Below are 15,713 nucleotides of genomic sequence, written 5' to 3'. Positions count from 1 at the left end.
GTACCAGAAATATTCCCAAAGGAAAATGCGCTACTAGTGGGCGCCAGTGCCCACGCCTGTCATCCTAGCTACTCAGGAGGCTCACATCTGAGGATTGAAGTTCAACGCCAGCCCAGGCAGGAAAGTCCGTGAGACTCTTATCTCCCAATTAACCAGCAAGAAGCCAGAAGTGGAGCTGCAGTTCAAGCAGTAGAGCACTAGCCTTGAGCAAAAAAGCTCAGGGACAGCGCCTGCCCTGAGTTCAAACTCAGGACTGGCACCAAAAAAAGAAAATATACTACATATATTGCATAAAATTTCTAGAGTGCTTGTCTTGCATGCATGAGGCCCTGGGTTCGATTCCTCAGCACCACATAAGCAAAAAGAAAAAAAGCCAGAAGTGGCGCTGTGGCTCAAGTGGTAGAGCAGCGCTAGCCTTGAGCTGAAGAGCCGAGGGACAGCGCCCAGGCCCAGAGTTCAGGCCCCACGACCGGACCCAAAAAAAAAAAAAAAAAAAAAAACAAATTTCTAAAACACAAAATGTTTATAAATTGGAGGTTTCTGGGAGCCTAGAGATTTATGCATATACACAAGTATGTGTGTTTATGATAAAGGTCTTATTTCAGCTCATTGTGGGGAAAAGGATTAGGAATTTTCAGTGCCCATGGGTCAGTTGACAATGTATTATATAAATTTGTAAAAACAAGTTTAAGTCTGTAAGAAGATAAAGGTAAAGGTCGATTTTCTAAATCCACTTCAGGATTTTTTAAGTCCATAAAGCAAAAATCTCATGTTGGTGTCTGAATGAACTTAAATAGACTTCACGTCAGTAAGCACTTTTAGCAAAGTTTAAAAAAATACCTGAGCTGGGTGCCTGTGGCTCTCGCCTGTCATCCTAGCTACTCAGCAGGCTGAGATCACGGTTCAAAGCCAGCCAGGACAGGAAAGTATGTGAGACTCTTATCTCCAATAAACGACCCGAAAACCAGAAGTGGCGCTGTGGCTCAAGTGGTAGAGCGCTCACCTTGAGCTGAAGAGCTGAGGGACAGCGCCCAGGCCCAGAGTTCAAGCCCCACGGACAACAACAACAACAAAAAAGAATCCAAAGCTGATAGAGCAGGCTTAGATGGGGGGCTCTTACCCCTCCCCCCAGCACCACCCCAAGAAAAGTAAACACAGCTGAGAAACTGGGAGAAAATGTTTGCAGATATTCATAGCTAGCTTCACATGAATAAAAACAAGTCAAGTGAACAGAAAGGTATGACAGGCAGTTTTCAGAGAGCGAAGCTAACCGGTGAACACAAGAGGAGGAGATGAATGCCGGTGCTGGTGTAACTGAAATGGCAGACGGGGCTGGGGGCAGGCCGCGCGCGCGCGCTCTTCCTCGAAGGCTGCGTGCACTGGCTTCGGTCATGCCGCTGCCTCTGCTTCTGCACGGATGCACCTGCCACGCTGTGCCCGAACGTCCTCTCAGCTGGTGCTCCGCCGCAGCAGTCTCTGAAACAGCGTCCACAGAGAAAGCCGCGCACTCATCACGAGAGGAATGACTCCATACACTGACCCTCACACGCGCTCCTCACTCCCCACCGGCTCTCCACCGCCGCCCAGGCCAGCCTGGAGCGCCTGGGCTCCTGGGCTCACGGATCCTGCTTCAGCCTCCCATGGATCTGGGCCTGCAAGTGCACACCACCACATCCGTTTAAAACACTTGTAACAGAACGGGAAGTGGAAAGAGTTCCAGAACAAAATAGCTCATTCTAAAACAAAGTCCTTGTCCACGGTATTCCGCGTTGCTGTGGGGACGCAGCTTCAGTCTTGCACTTGGGTTAGCTGTTGTAAACGGAAGCCACGTGTCATCTGCTCACTGTAGTTTAATTTTTCCTGTTTTGGTTTCTCTCAGCTGTTTAACGAGCTGGTTCAGGAGCAAGGCCCTAACCTAGACCGGACATCTGCGCATGTCAGTGGCATTAAGGAGCTGGCTCGACGCTTCGCGCTTACGTTTGGGCTGGACCAGATCAAAACGCGAGAGGCCGTGGCCACCCTCCACAAGTGAGTGACAGGCACAGACCGCTTTCCCCTGGGGCCGCGTGCCCCACCCTGGCTGAAGTAACCCACAGACAGGATGATCTGTGAGATAATGTAGTTTAGACAGTCTCAACATGATGGCATTTATTTAAAAAAAAAATCCTTTACCATCCATTTCCCCCTTTTTATAAAGTATGTCTTATCTGGGCAAGAAAGTCCGTGAGACTCTTATCTGCAGTGACCCACCAGAAAACTGGAAGCGGTGCTGTGGTAGAGCACTCGCCTTCAGCACAGAGAGGTTCAGGGACAGCGCCCAGGCCCTGAGTTCAAGCCCTACAACCGACAAACAAAAAAGAGTATGTAGGGCTGGGATGTAGCTCCGTGGTAAAGCATTTGCTTAGCAAGTGCAACACGCTGGGTTCACTCCCCATCACCAAAAACCAGAGTATAGAACCATAATTTGGTTGGTGTCATTTCATAACTGAGAACCAAGGCACAGGAATTGGGCGGCTGCTGAGCCCCGGGAGCCCTGGCCTTCCCTCACAACAGCCTGGACGCCAAGCCCACGGCCCACTCGCCACGGCCGCACACCTGTACCACAAACAGAATCATCACATTTCACTAACTTCACCGACCACAGCACTTTCCCAAACACTGCTGTAACGTTAGCCTGTATCTACCTGGAAAGAATAAAATACTGTCGTCTTTTAATTCAGGGATGGCATCGAGTTTGCCTTTAAATACCAAAATCAGAAAGGACAAGAGCATCCGCCTCCCAATCTGGCTTTCCTGGAAGTACTGAGCGAATTCTCTTCTAAACTTCTTCGACAGGACAAAAAGACTGTGTAAGTTTCACACCAGCGTGGAAGTGGTTTGTATATTGACACCAGTGGAACTTTCAGTGTTTGTGTTTTTAACTGGCTTACCTTAATTGCACATAGTAAGGAATTTTATGACGGTTTGAAAGAGCTTTCATCTTCTAGCGCTAATTGTTACTGATAATTTCAGCTCCTCTACTGCTCAGAAGCTTGCGTTTTCTTTCAGGGTTTGTGGCTTGCTTTCTCTTTCCTCGCCCACTCCTAGGCTAGAAAATATGAGGTGAAATTAAGTAGATGGCAGTCCCTTCAGAGATGATGAACATTGTACTGTGATTGGGTTTTACTGCTACTTTCTATTTTGTTTCAAGAAAATGAACTTTTGCGGGACCTGATGGCATGCACTTGAGATGCAAACGCAGGAAGCTGAGGGGTGGGGACAGTGTGGGCTGGTAGCGACTGCAGGCTCTCCCCCACTGACACAGGGAGGGAGAGGGTGAGAAAAGACTGACTTTAAAAAAAGAAAAGTGAAAGGTCACAAAATTAATTTTCGGGACACAGATATGTGCATGCCGACGGCGAGACTTTCAGGCAGTAAATGACGTGAGGATTGGTGGGAGTGATGTGGTTTGGAAGCATTATAAAATTTTAACTGCAGCCGGGCGCCGGTGGCTCATGCCTGTCATCCTAGCTACTCAGGAGGCTGAGATCTGAGGATCGAGGTTCAAAGCCAGCCCCGGTGGGAAAAGCCGTGAGACTCTTACCTCCAATTAACTACCAGAAAACCAGGATTGGTACTGTGCTCAGGTGGTAGAGCGCTTGCCTTAAGCTGAAGAGTTGAGGGACAGTGCCCAGGCCAAGAGTTCAAGCCCCACGACTGACCAAAAAAACATAATTTTAATTGCTACTTAAAAGGAAAAACATAAGAATTTATAAAATAGCATGATGATATTGTGGTATATACGTGTGTATATATATTCTGATATACACATGCACGCACACACACACACACACACAAACACACACACACACACAGTGTAATACTTAGGTTAAACAGATCTCCCACAGTTGATGGACTTTTCCTTGGAGCCAGTGGCTGGAGCTGTTTGTTTTCCCTGGCGTGTGCCGCGTGAGTCCTCGGGGGTTCGTGCTCTCTGTCCGTCTGCACTGTGAGCAGTGTGCATTCTGTCCTTGGCCAGTTGTGTTCTGCGTACGTCTGTTGCGTTGGTGTGGTTGTTTGCGGTGGTTTGCAGCTCTTTCTGTGTTAGGTGGGGTTAGAGGCGAAGGCTTGATTCTGCTGTGAGGTTTCAGTCGAGGGCTGGCGGGCTTGCTGCGGGCTGGCGGGAAGAACACGCACCGTGGCGGGAGGCAGACAGGAAGGGGTCTGCTCGCTGGGCAGTCCGCCACCTCCTTCCCAGCCCCAGCTCTGGAGAGTGACGGAGCGGTGACTGACCCGTGCGGCCGCTACCTCTCAGCTGCCCCAAGCCTGGGAGCTGGCAGGAGCCCCCGTGTCTCCTCCACCCCTGCGTGGCGCTTCTAGCCAGAGTGGGGACAGGGGACGTGGAGGACAAGTCAGTCCCAGTACTTAGCATCTACATTTTCCTCCGTGGGCCCGATGCGCTTATGTTGTTGAATTTATAAAGCCAAGACTAATGGGTCTTCATCTTTGCCAGCGGGAGGTGCTTTAGCCAGAGAGCAGAAGGCCGCCGCGCCGCTGCGCGCTCCCAAGGTCTGGTGTGACACTGAAAGAGCAATTCCAGAATCTTTTTGACCAAACTTGGGAGGTTTTGTGAAACTGGCATTTAAAGGCAAAGGAAGAAGTAGGAGTGGGTCTGAAACTATCCCAGGAATACGTGACACGAACCCAAGCGAGCAGAGCTGGAAGCGCTTGGGTGACGCAGCGCGCTCCCTCTTCCCAGACACGCGTACCTGGAGAAGTTCCTGACGGAGCAGATGATGGAGCGGCGGGAAGACGTGTGGCTGCCGCTCATCTCCTACAGAAACTCGCTCGTCACTGGAGGCGAGGACGACAGGATGTCTGTCAACAGCGGAAGCAGCAGCAGCAAGACGTCCTCGGTGAGGAGCAAGAAGGGCCGGCCCCCGCTGCACAAGAAGCGGGTGGAAGGTGAGCGCCCCTCCCTCAGGCCGGACGCCCCGGCCTTGCAGTGAGAGAGAAGTGCATGTCCTGTGTGTGAGGCGCCCCGAGATGTCCAGGGCGAAAGCTGGAACAGACAGGGTGGGGAGAGGGTGGAAGAGCATAAAGATAGAGGCCAGCTAATACGTCCGGGGAACTGACCCCAAGTGCATTAGCCCTTGCTGCTGCTCTGAGCCCATGTTAGTGAGCAGGAGGCCACCTGCCGCCCCTGCCCCTCGGCTGCCAGCTTACCCTCCACCACGCCAGTTCTAGCTTCATAACCTCCCCAGCTCACGAGCAAGAGAGCACTGAACTGTCAGGAAAATGGGACGGATGGGGTAAGTAGTGGATTGAGTCGGTGTCACTGCTCTTCCGCGGCACGTCAGTGCACTTACTTCTCAAGATCCCTTCTTGCCACTGTGTGGCAGGATGGATCACAATTTAAATGTGTCATTATTGCCTAGTGATGAAAAGCCCAGAGCTAAGATCAGAATTAGAATTCAAACGAGGCTTTCTCCTTGTGAGCTGGGTATGTGTCTTTAGATGGGCACGCTAGTTGTAATCACTGGTGTAAAGAAAGGCGCTCGGCGCCGCCTCCCCTCGGTGCTGAGCATGCGCAGTGGCCCTCTCCAGGTCTTCCATGCACACGGCGCTCAGAGCTGCAGCCCCGTTTGGTCCTGTAGTTGTAGTGATGGCTCACCGCCTGGAATCCACAGGCCCTGCTCATCTTCAGCTCTGGGCTGTCATCCTTTTCACCCAAACAGGGAACACCTCCGCTTGATCCTTCACGACACTGGACTTTTTTTTTCTTTCCTTTTCTTTTTTTGTCGGTCGTGGGGCTTGAACTCTGGACACTGTCCCTCAGCTCTTTAGCTCTAGGCGAGCGCTCTACCACATCAGCCACAGAACCACTTCTGGTTTTCTGAGTGGTTTATTGGAGATCAGAGTTTCCTGCCCAGGCTGGCTTTGAACCATAATCCTCAGGTCTCAGCCTCCCAAGTAGCTCCCAGGCGTAAGCCACTGGCGCTGGGCTTTGGACTTTCTCTGAACAGTGAATGCAGTCGTTTTTCTTCGAAAGTATCCTCCATCGCAGTTCTCCACGCTTGTCTGTTGTTTCCCACTCAGTCTTAGAAACAGTCACCCGATCTTCAGTGAGCGCCAGTCCTTTAGCCGACGTCTGATGACGTGGTCTAGTTCACCGCTGTTGCTCAGACTTTACAAAGCAGCTAACTTTGAAAAAATGTCAATACCCATAATGCCACTTACTGATAGAGCAGCCATAATTCAGGACGAGGAAGCACGTGTGGCCCGGATGACCTCACTTGGTGATTGCTAAGAGCAGAGAAGAGCAGCAGTCCCCCCATGGTAGAATGGGACTTGGGGTGACCTGTGGACATCATAAAGCGCTGGTGGGCGGAGGGGGGTCGGGGATGGGGACTGGAGCCGAGCTGTGGTGAGACCCTGACCGTGCCGCTGGAACCTTCCAGATGAAAGCCTGGACAACACGTGGCTCAACAGGACGGACACCATGATTCAGACCCCCGGACCCCTGCCCGCGCCGCAGCTCACGTCCACGGTGCTGCGAGAGAGCAGTCGGCCGGCCGGAGAGCAGATCCAGGAGCCCGAGTCGGAGCACGGCGCCGAGCCAGACTTCCTGCACAAGTGAGTACGCACGCACGCACGCATGCACACACGCACGTGGAGAGAGCAGAGCCGCCATCGGACACGACATGCGGGCCACGCATTACCCCCAGCAGGCCCGATAAAGCCCCGCGGCACTGGCACCCGGGCCTCGTGTCTGCTCACGCGTCCTCCTTGTGCTGGGACACGCCGCGAGCGGTCACTGTGTCACACGGCCATGCCGCAAGCGGTCACCGTGTCACACAGCCACGCCGCGAGCAGTCACCGTGTCACACAGCCACGCCGCGAGCAGTCACCGTGTCACACAGCCACGCCGCGAGCAGTCACCGTGTCGCACGGCCATGCTGTGAGCAGTCACCGTGTCACACGGCCATGCCGCGAGCAGTCACCGTGTCACACAGCCATGCCGCGAGCGGTCACCGTGTCACACGGCCATGCTGTGAGCGATCACCATGTCACACAGCCATGCTGTGAGCGATCACCGTGTCACACGGCCATGCTGTGAGCGATCACCGTGTCACACGGCCATGCTGTGAGCAGTCACCGTGTCACACAGCCACGCCGCGAGTAATCACCGTGTCACACGGCCATGCTGTGAGCGGTCACCGTGTCACACAGCCACCACTGGAGCACGTTCTCGTGGCCAGTGAAGAGCGCGTGCGGGCCGGGTGTGGCTCCGTCCTGAGCGCACGAGGGCCGCTGGGTGGGCGGGCCGACAGTCACGGCGCCTCTCAGCCCGCAGATGCAGATCTCCTGGCTAGGCCAGCCGAAGCTAGAAGACTTGAATCGGAAGGACAGAACGGGAATGAACTACATGAAAGTGAGGGCCGGAGTGCGGCACGCCGTGTGAGTGTCCGGGCTCTTCGGGCGGGGCGGGGCGGGGCGGGGCGGGGCGGGGCGGGGCGGGGCTGCTCATGTAGGGCGGGGCAGTTTGGTGTAACTGTTGTATCCTGCCGCCCAGGATGGCGGTGGGAGGCCTGGGCTCTGCGGCCTGTGGCATCTGAATCCCTTGCCACCCTAGCTGTAGCCTGCCTGTGCCTCAGTTTCCCCCTCTATGCAAGGCAGTCATTAATAGCAAGCCAGATTTGGGGGGACTGATACATAGCTAGGTCTGTGCCTTATTATTTAATTATTGCATTTAGTGATCTTCCCTCTAAATCTTTAGTGTGTCAGTTCTGGGGTTTGAACTCACGGCCTTGGCACTGTCACTTGAGCCACAGCACCACTTCTGGTTTTCTGGTGGTTCCTTGAAGATACCAGTCTCACGGCCTTTCTTGCCCAGGCTGGCTTTGAACCATGATCCTCAGATCTCAGCCTCCTGAGTAGCAGGATTATAGGTGTGAGCCACTGGTGCCTGGCTTTCCTTTGCCAGTGTTAGGGCTGGAACAGATGGCCTGGGTGTTGTCCGCAGCTGCCTTTTGCTCTGGGTTAGTGCTGAACCACAGCGCACTCCACTTTTGAGTTCCTTTGGGTAGTCTAGTGGAGGCGAGAGTCTCAGGCTGGTTTTGAACTGGTGTGCCGTGAAATCTTGAGTAAACCAAAGAAACGGTGGCTCACGTGCGGGCGCTCATGGTCAGCGTGGAGTCTGTAGGGCACAGTACAAAGTGAGCTCCTCAAGGGAGAGCCAGGACTTGGCGTGGCTGGATCCGCACGTTGAGTGCAGCTCTGCTTCGCAGCCGCGGGCTGATGGAAGAGGACGCCGAGCCCATCTTCGAGGACGTCATGATGTCGTCGCGGAGCCAGCTGGAGGACATGAACGAGGAGTTTGAGGACACCATGGTTATTGATCTGGTAAGGGATGGCAGCGTGGGGGGGGTGGGGGGCGTCATCAGTCCCCCGTTTGGATGACCTTCCATGTTCTCAAGCTTTTTCTGTTTTGCCAACAACAGAATGGTGTGTGCGCACACGTGTGCACGCCGCAGCCCTGGGGCTTGAACTCGTTCGCTTAAGGCTGGCACTCTAGCACTTGAAAACAGCCCCGCTTTGGGCTTAATGGGTAGCTGGAGATGCGAGTCTCGCAGGCTTCCCCTCCTGGGCTGCCCTCGAACCTTGATCTCCTTGCCCGAGTAGCTTGGATTACCTGTGTGAGCGAGCGTCTTTTTTGCCTTTCTTGTAAAACGTTTCTCACCACCCATCTTTTTTCACACTGCCCCCAAAAAAAACAAAACAAAAAAACACCCAGGACTGGGGAGTCTGCTGTGCCGCTGGGGACACCGAGGCAGGAGGGTGGGAGTTCAAGGCCACAGACCAAGACCCCAGCCCAGAAAGCCGACCCTGCCCGCTGCGCGACTCCTGGTCGCAGCGTGGTCTCAACCATTTCTTTTCAGCCCCCGTCAAGAAACCGGCGCGAGCGAGCTGAGCTGAGGCCAGACTTCTTCGACTCGGCAGCTATCATAGAGGACGACTCAGTGAGTGCCGCCCTCCCCACCCCTGCCGCGCGGGCGGGGCCGGGGCACTGTGTGCTGTGCACTGTGCGCTGTGCCCACGCTGACCTCCTGTTTCTCCTCGTCCCCCTAGGGATTTGGAATGCCTATGTTCTGAACTCCGAAGAGAAACTTACAAACCTGGAACTCTATTCTCTAGAGCTAGAGGCCTATATACTGTGATAGCTTGTGTGGGGAGAGAACACTTCTGCTGGGACCTGGTTGGTTGCTTAACGCCGTGATTGAAGGTCAGTCGGTTTTTGCAGTGGCGGCAGGGGAGAGGATGCGGACGCGGCCCAAGGAGACGCGGCGACCTCACCTCAAAAAGGCCGGCGGGGCCGCCCCGGCCCCCCCTCCCCGCCCACCCCCCCTGCCAGACTGCTCCGTTGCAGATGCGTGTTTTTCTGGAGGAAGAAATTTTAAATTTTTAAAAAACAGCTGTCAAGATAAACACTGTTATACACCTGTTTTATGGAAACTCCACCTTGAGTAAAAAAAATATTTTTAACTTTATTTTCCTGTTGTACAATTTAAAAACCGTTTAACATTTTGCCTTTTTATGTTTTAAGAGCTAACCATTTTTATTAAACCTATGAGTACGCAGCTCCGCTATGGCTGAAGAGTGTTTTTGGAGCTCACTGGGTTGGTTGCCCGTGTAGACACACACAACGTGAGCATGCCAAGGTGTAAAGGTGGACGTCGTGCGTCGCTGCCAAAACCACGCCCTCTGCCGCTACGGATAGCACTTCCCCGATTTTATATACTCTTGAATAAAAAGGTTTATTTTTATTTATAAATGGGCACAAAGGAAGAAATGCCCGTTGCAGCCATTTTTTCCAGCAGATGCTGAACACCGTCCACTTTATATACACTAGGAAGAAGTTTCCAGAACAGTGCATTTTCTATTGGCATTTGTCCTGGGCATTTTTAGCAACTTCTACCAGCAAATAAAGGATTCTCAGTAAAAAACAAAAATGATTCACCACTTCAGGCCCTGCCAAATTCAACTTACAGACGTCTGTTTTCTCACCAAGATAATCATGAAGAATCCTTTGCCATTTTAGTGTTACCCAACTGTCTACTTCCGTGCACTCAATACCCTTCCGCGTACGTGTGTGAGTTCCGTTTCCTGATGCTAGAAGTCTGTGCTTAGAGGGTGACGTGCTGCGGCTGCCTTGACCCACAGCTGCCTCTGTGTTCCGTGTGCGTGTGACCCACGTTCTCTGGGGGAAAAGAGACGCGACCAACCTTGAGGACGGGCTGCCGTGTGCCGTGGCTTAGAGTTCATAGTCTGCTTGGACTTTCACGACTTGCTGCTATGTTTTTAAAAGCCCACTTGCTTCCTTTGTGGCTTTTCCCGAAAGCCTCAAATCCCAAACCAATCCGTGCACAGTGGTTTCTGGGCTGGTTTTAAAGTTGGTGCAACAGAATCCTGAGGCTTTTTTTTCTTTTTCCCCCCCTTTCTACCAAAAATTCAAAAGCATTTTAAAAAAAATTCTGTGCATCCATTGATACCTTTTTTTGCGTGGGGAAGAGCAAAATGGATTTTATTCATCCTTTTTAGTAGCCAGACATGAAACAGATTTTTCTCGACATTTGTATAGTTCTGAAAAAAAAAAAAAATCAAAAAAAAAATCTTGGCCACCAAAAATGTGTCTGTGAGAATTCAGCAGTTCTGGGCTGCAGGAAGGCAGCAGGGCCGGATGCCTGCCGGCCGGCGCTCACCCACCAAGGAGCCGTGCGGAGCCCACACGCACACAGCCCGGCCCATGGCCTGCCCGCCGCCTGTGCAGCCTCGCTCACCTGGAGCCGCACCACCGGGCAACAGCAACTCCAATGGGTTTCCAGTTCAGTTTGAAGTCAATCAAACTTTTGTATTATCAGTGTCTCCTTGATTGGTTTTGCTAGTAATTCTGTAAATTGTACATTTGCAATATGAGGTTTTTTTCCTTTTGTACAATTTGAAACTGATGCTTCACCTTTCCTTTAATAAACTATTGAAAATCAGGCTGTGGCAGTTTTCCCCATTCTTGCTCAAGGGTACAAAAGCATCTCAGGAGCCAGCCGCCAGTGGCTCCCGCCTGTCATCCTCAAGAGGCCGAGATCAGAGGGTAGTGGTATGAAGCCAGCCCGGCTGGATTATGTGTACCAAAAAAAGCTGACGGTGGAGCTGCATCCCTTGAGCAAGCACAGCTCGGGGACAGTGCCCAGGCCTGAGTGCAAGCACCAAGCAGCAAAGGCCTGCAACTCTTTAGTTTGCTTGGCTTATCAGGTTGTTTGTTTAAATGACAGCATTAGTGTTTGAGAAGAGAACAAATCAGATCAGCTCACCAATTTTCATCAGTCCTAGAATTTCCCAGAGGGGGGCGCTGAGCATTGTTTGGGGGGGGGCGTCTTTTCAGTGGTTTGGGGGGGAGACACTCCAGGTACATCCATGTGGAGCCCATGCCCAGCTGCTCCCGAGCGCTCTGAATACCAGCTGCACAAGGTAAGAGTTTCTGGGTTGGGAAGGTGGCTCAGTGGTAGAGTGCTCGCCTAGCATGCATGAGGCCCTGGGTTTGATTCCTCGGTACCACATAAGCAGAAAAGGCCAGAAGTGATGCTGTAGCTCAAGTGGTAGAGTGCTAGCCTTGAGCAGAAGCAGCTCAGGGACAGCGCCCTGGACCCGAGTTCTTCAAGCTCCAGAACTGGCAAAAAAAAAAAAAAAGTTCCCTTGCTGGGGTGCCAGACCCCACAGCCTACAAGCTTCATGGCCTGGCTCTGGGGTCTGGGCTGAGTTGGTGACGGGAGGAGAGGAGCGTGTCTGCTTGCATTTGGGCCCATAGGCATCCAGATCAGAGCTGTGGCCGCACCGTCTCCCCGCTCCTCAGGAGTGCTGAGATCAGTCCCTGGCTTCATGGCAAAGGCTCGGGGCTTGCTCAGGCTTTCCAGTCAGCCACCCTTGCTTCTATTTCCATCCACTCTTGGTGGCCGAGCAGACAGCAGGAATGTGCCAAGACCCACCTGGCGGCTGGCTTCCGGCTGGGGGTGCTGCCTACCACATGGGCCTGGGGGACCCCTCGCTGATATCAGCAGTTGACATGAATAAAGCCACAGCTCTCCAGAAATCCTTGGGGACCAGGAATGTCACGCCGACTCCAGTGGAGTCTGCTTAGCATGGGAAACCATCTATCAGACCAAGATAGGGGCTTCAGAGACCTATCTCTGAGTTTTGGGACTTCACCGAAGTCTACCTCAGAGAATGGGGCTTTACAAAAACCTATCTCCAAGTTTTGGGACTTCACCGAAGTCTACCTCGGAGAATAGGGCTTCTAAGAGGCCTACTCCTGGAAAAAGGCTGGAAAAACCCCTGGGAAAAGATGTGTTTCTGTCTTTCTTCCCTCATAAGAGTGCCTGTTAATCTTTTACTGCTTCTGCTGCTTTTTGTACTTGCTCATTGTCAATGTCCCCTTATTCAAAGCTCTTTCTTAAGAGTGTTGACGACTCCAATATCTGATGAGTGTCTTAAAAAATATGACGGACTCACCAGAGTTAAGTGCTAACCTGAAACCCCTCTTATGGAGGCTAGGAGATAAGTTATAAGTAAATATAAAAGTATTGGGGGTTTCACAAAGTCACTTCAGCAGAAGGAATTGTTTGTAAGGGACTTACAAGAAGCATTAGGCTCAGCTAAAACAGAAAGAATGTAGGGCAATTGCTGAGATAATTATTTAGGAGAGAGAATTTCCTGCTATTTACTAAGAATTGCTAGGTCTCCTTAAAGTTTACTATTAAAGAAGAGACAGGAAAGATCTTATGGGAAAGTTAAGGCATCTATAAAAATAGGTAATGGTTAATTGGTGACAAACATCGAAACCCAAACCCATTGTATTCCTTAGAGATAAGCCGGAGACAAATGCCTATCAGGTGCCCAGCTGGTGACCACCCAAGGAAGAAGCCATGCAGCAAGATTGTGTAACCTTTTGCCCTTTCTCATGAAGACTTCTGTTATAAAAGGTTGCTATCCTCTGCATTAAATCGCACTCAGCATCCACTCCTAATGTGTGTGAGTTGTCTGTTTGCCATCTCCCCACCTATTCCAGGTTCCTCCCTTAGGTGTCCTCCGTCGTCCCGACAGAACCCGGTCCGCGGCACAGGAAGACATGGCATCACCAGAGATGACATCCTTCGCCATCCAGAGGCTGAGACGCACTGTGGCCTTGGGCAGCGTTCTGGTAAGTTCTCCGTGGGTTGATCAGCTCCAGAGGGTGCAGGTCTCTGAAGTCCGGGTCGCATCCTAGGAACTGCAGGCAGAGAGATGTGGTGAGGAGCCCAAAGCCCCTTCACGAGCAGCCCCCCGACACCCACCCACCTGACTCACTCTCTTGCTAGGCCACATGGCTTGTGGGTGCTACCGCCTGCCAAGGGCACCCCAGGCTGACAGCCAGGCCCCCCGACTCTCAGGCTCTGACCCAGCACTGTGAGCTCCCAGAAGAGCCGCAGTGCCTTGTGTCAGCATGCAATGGAGATCCATGCTCACCTCCTGACAGCAAAACTGAGGGGCAGGGACCCCAAGAGTCTTTTCAGCTTAAAGACAAAGAACTAGGGGGGAATATCCAACTGTGCCGGGCTTCAGAAGTTCCCAACTGGACGTGGCCGGCAGACGCGGTGCTCCTGTTAGCATCACAAGCATGGCGTGGGGCCTCCCTGGACCAGACTGGAACTTAAGGCCTCGCTGCAACTCAACCTCGTGCCGCAGATTCCATGTGGAGCATCCTGTGACCCTAGCCCTGGGACTTGGTGGTCAGCGGATGCATTCTGGGTCAGATCCGAGGGTTCCGACCTAACTGATCCATCGATCCCTCAATGGTGTCATTGGGAGGAGGTGGTGCACCCCTGCACGCTCCATGACGTTCTGCTTCGTGATGCTGACGCCAGCTGACGTGGTTACATCTCTTGAGACACCAGGCCACATTTAATTTCTCCTTAAATTGCTCCTGGCTGTTTGAGCTGTGTAGCGACGTCCACATCCTCTTGAGTGTCCAGCAGCACCTCGATGACGTAGCTACTGGTTTTAGAAGCTTGGCCATCGCTGGGTCCACGGCTGGGCCCAGAAAACACAAGATAACAGAGCAAACTGAGGACATGCTCAATGGCCAGGGCGAGGCTCACGGCGGGAGCCGCGAGGAACTCATGAGGACACGAGGAACGCGAGCAACCTAGGAAGAATCCAGGAAGAATCTAAACACGTGGATATGCTCGCCTGAATTTGAACGTGAGGAAAATTCCAGTTTCTACAACCCGACTAGCAAAGCAAGCAGCAATGTCACCAAGTACAGTAACTCAAGACTGTAATTCTAGCTACTTGGGGGGGGGGGGTGAAGATCAGGGGATCACAGTTCAAGACCAGCATGGGCAGTCTGAAGGGGCTGGAAGTGTGGCTTGTGTGGTCAGGAGCCGGGCTGTGGCCAAGGCCGTCTGCTGTCACAGACCAGCCACACCAGACAGTCCCTCGAAGGGAATGCAGCAGCCCGGCGTGATGTCACAGCATGCACAGCCCACTCAGATGACAAGAGGAAACATCAAGTGGAGATGCGAGGTCAGGGAACACAGTTCTTGGAAGCACAAGGTGAGCCACGGGAGGACAGAGGTGAAGTGTCCACATGCATGACAGGCAAAGGAGACACTCAGTACGCCTGAGGAGGGGGGGAAGGACGGAGCGGTCCCCATCGAGACGCGGCGGACGGACACATTCACCTGTAAACCCTCGACAACCATCCGATGCTCAGAAATAAGATGGAACAGGACACGCATTAAGGATGCTTTTGGGGGGGGAACAGAGGGAGGACAAGAAAGAGCTGGAGGGTGAGAAGGATCAGAACACAGTGTGAGCGTGTGGGGAACTAGCAGAGAAATCCTCCTGCGTCATGAACAGGAGAGAATATCGAGGAAAAAAAGCGGCAGCCAGGTGGCGGTGGCTCAGCCCTGCAACACTGAGGCTGAGATGCGAGGATCACAGTTCAAAGCCAGCCCCGGCAGGAAAGTCCCCGAAGACTCCTCTCCAACGAACCACTAGAAAGCCAGAAGAGGAGTGAGGCTCAAGCCTGGAGCGCTCGCCTGGAGCAAAGAACTCGGCCCAGTGCCGGGCCCCCTCCCCGAGCTCACGGCCCAGGACCAGCACAAACTAATCAACAACAGAAGTGAACCTGATTGTGGGGTCTGGACGGCCCGTGTGGGTCGGCAGCTCCCCCGGCCGCCTCCCAGCGCTGCAAGACGGACCGAAGCGGAGAGCACACCATGAGACCATCTCGGCTTACCTGCTCTCCCAGAGCACCGCGGCACTGCACTCGCCGTCTCTCACCTCGTGGGGAGGAGGGGCCGTGGGGGAGGGGCCGTGGGGGAGGGGCCGTGGGGGAGGGGCCGTGGGGGAGGGGCCGTGGGGGGGGAGAGGCCGTGGGGGAGGGGCCGTGGGGGAGAGGCCGTGGGGGAGGAGGCCGTGGGGGAGGAGGGGCCGTGGGGGGGGAGGGGCCGTGGGGGGGAGGGGCCGTGGGGGGAGGGGCCGTGGGGGGGAGGGGCCGTGGGGGGGAGGGGCCGTGGGGGGGAGGGGCCGTGGGGGAGGAGGGGCCGTGGGGGGGAGAGGCCGTGGGGGAGGAGGGGCCGTGGGGGGGAGGGGCCGTGGGGGAGGAGAGGCCGTGGGGGAGGAGGGGCCGTGGGGGA

At 53.6% G+C, this 15,713-nt stretch overlaps 1 protein-coding gene and 1 long non-coding RNA gene across 6 annotated transcripts in view; one reads left to right on the top strand and one right to left on the bottom strand.

Moving 5' to 3' along the window:
- Stag1 (STAG1 cohesin complex component) overlaps positions 1 to 9,530 on the top strand; it is a 189,755-nt gene extending 180,225 nt beyond the window's left edge. For all 5 annotated transcript variants that reach the window (XM_070005473.1, XM_070005474.1, XM_070005475.1 and 2 more), the window contains 8 exons: positions 1,880 to 2,028; positions 2,721 to 2,849; positions 4,739 to 4,944; positions 6,441 to 6,615; positions 7,330 to 7,440; positions 8,271 to 8,385; positions 8,922 to 9,002; positions 9,112 to 9,530. In XM_070005473.1, the coding sequence (XP_069861574.1) occupies positions 1,880 to 2,028; positions 2,721 to 2,849; positions 4,739 to 4,944; positions 6,441 to 6,615; positions 7,330 to 7,440; positions 8,271 to 8,385; positions 8,922 to 9,002; positions 9,112 to 9,135 (990 nt within the window). In that variant the 3' untranslated portion in view covers positions 9,136 to 9,530. The remainder of the gene's footprint in view (positions 1 to 1,879; positions 2,029 to 2,720; positions 2,850 to 4,738; positions 4,945 to 6,440; positions 6,616 to 7,329; positions 7,441 to 8,270; positions 8,386 to 8,921; positions 9,003 to 9,111) is intronic.
- Positions 483 to 4,739, bottom strand: LOC138816008 (uncharacterized). Its single transcript, XR_011368538.1, has 3 exons — positions 3,584 to 4,739; positions 2,931 to 3,088; positions 483 to 1,652 (listed from the first exon to the last, which is right to left on the bottom strand). It is a non-coding gene; the product is annotated as an uncharacterized lncRNA (long non-coding RNA).
- Positions 9,531 to 15,713: the final 6,183 nt, after the last annotated feature.

This window comes from Dipodomys merriami, unplaced genomic scaffold, assembly GCF_024711535.1.
Source record: "Dipodomys merriami isolate MVZ:Mamm:240054 unplaced genomic scaffold, mDipMer1.0.p SCAF_68, whole genome shotgun sequence".
Classification (NCBI taxonomy): Eukaryota; Metazoa; Chordata; class Mammalia; order Rodentia; family Heteromyidae; genus Dipodomys; species Dipodomys merriami.
This window is presented reverse-complemented; position numbering and strand designations above follow the sequence as displayed.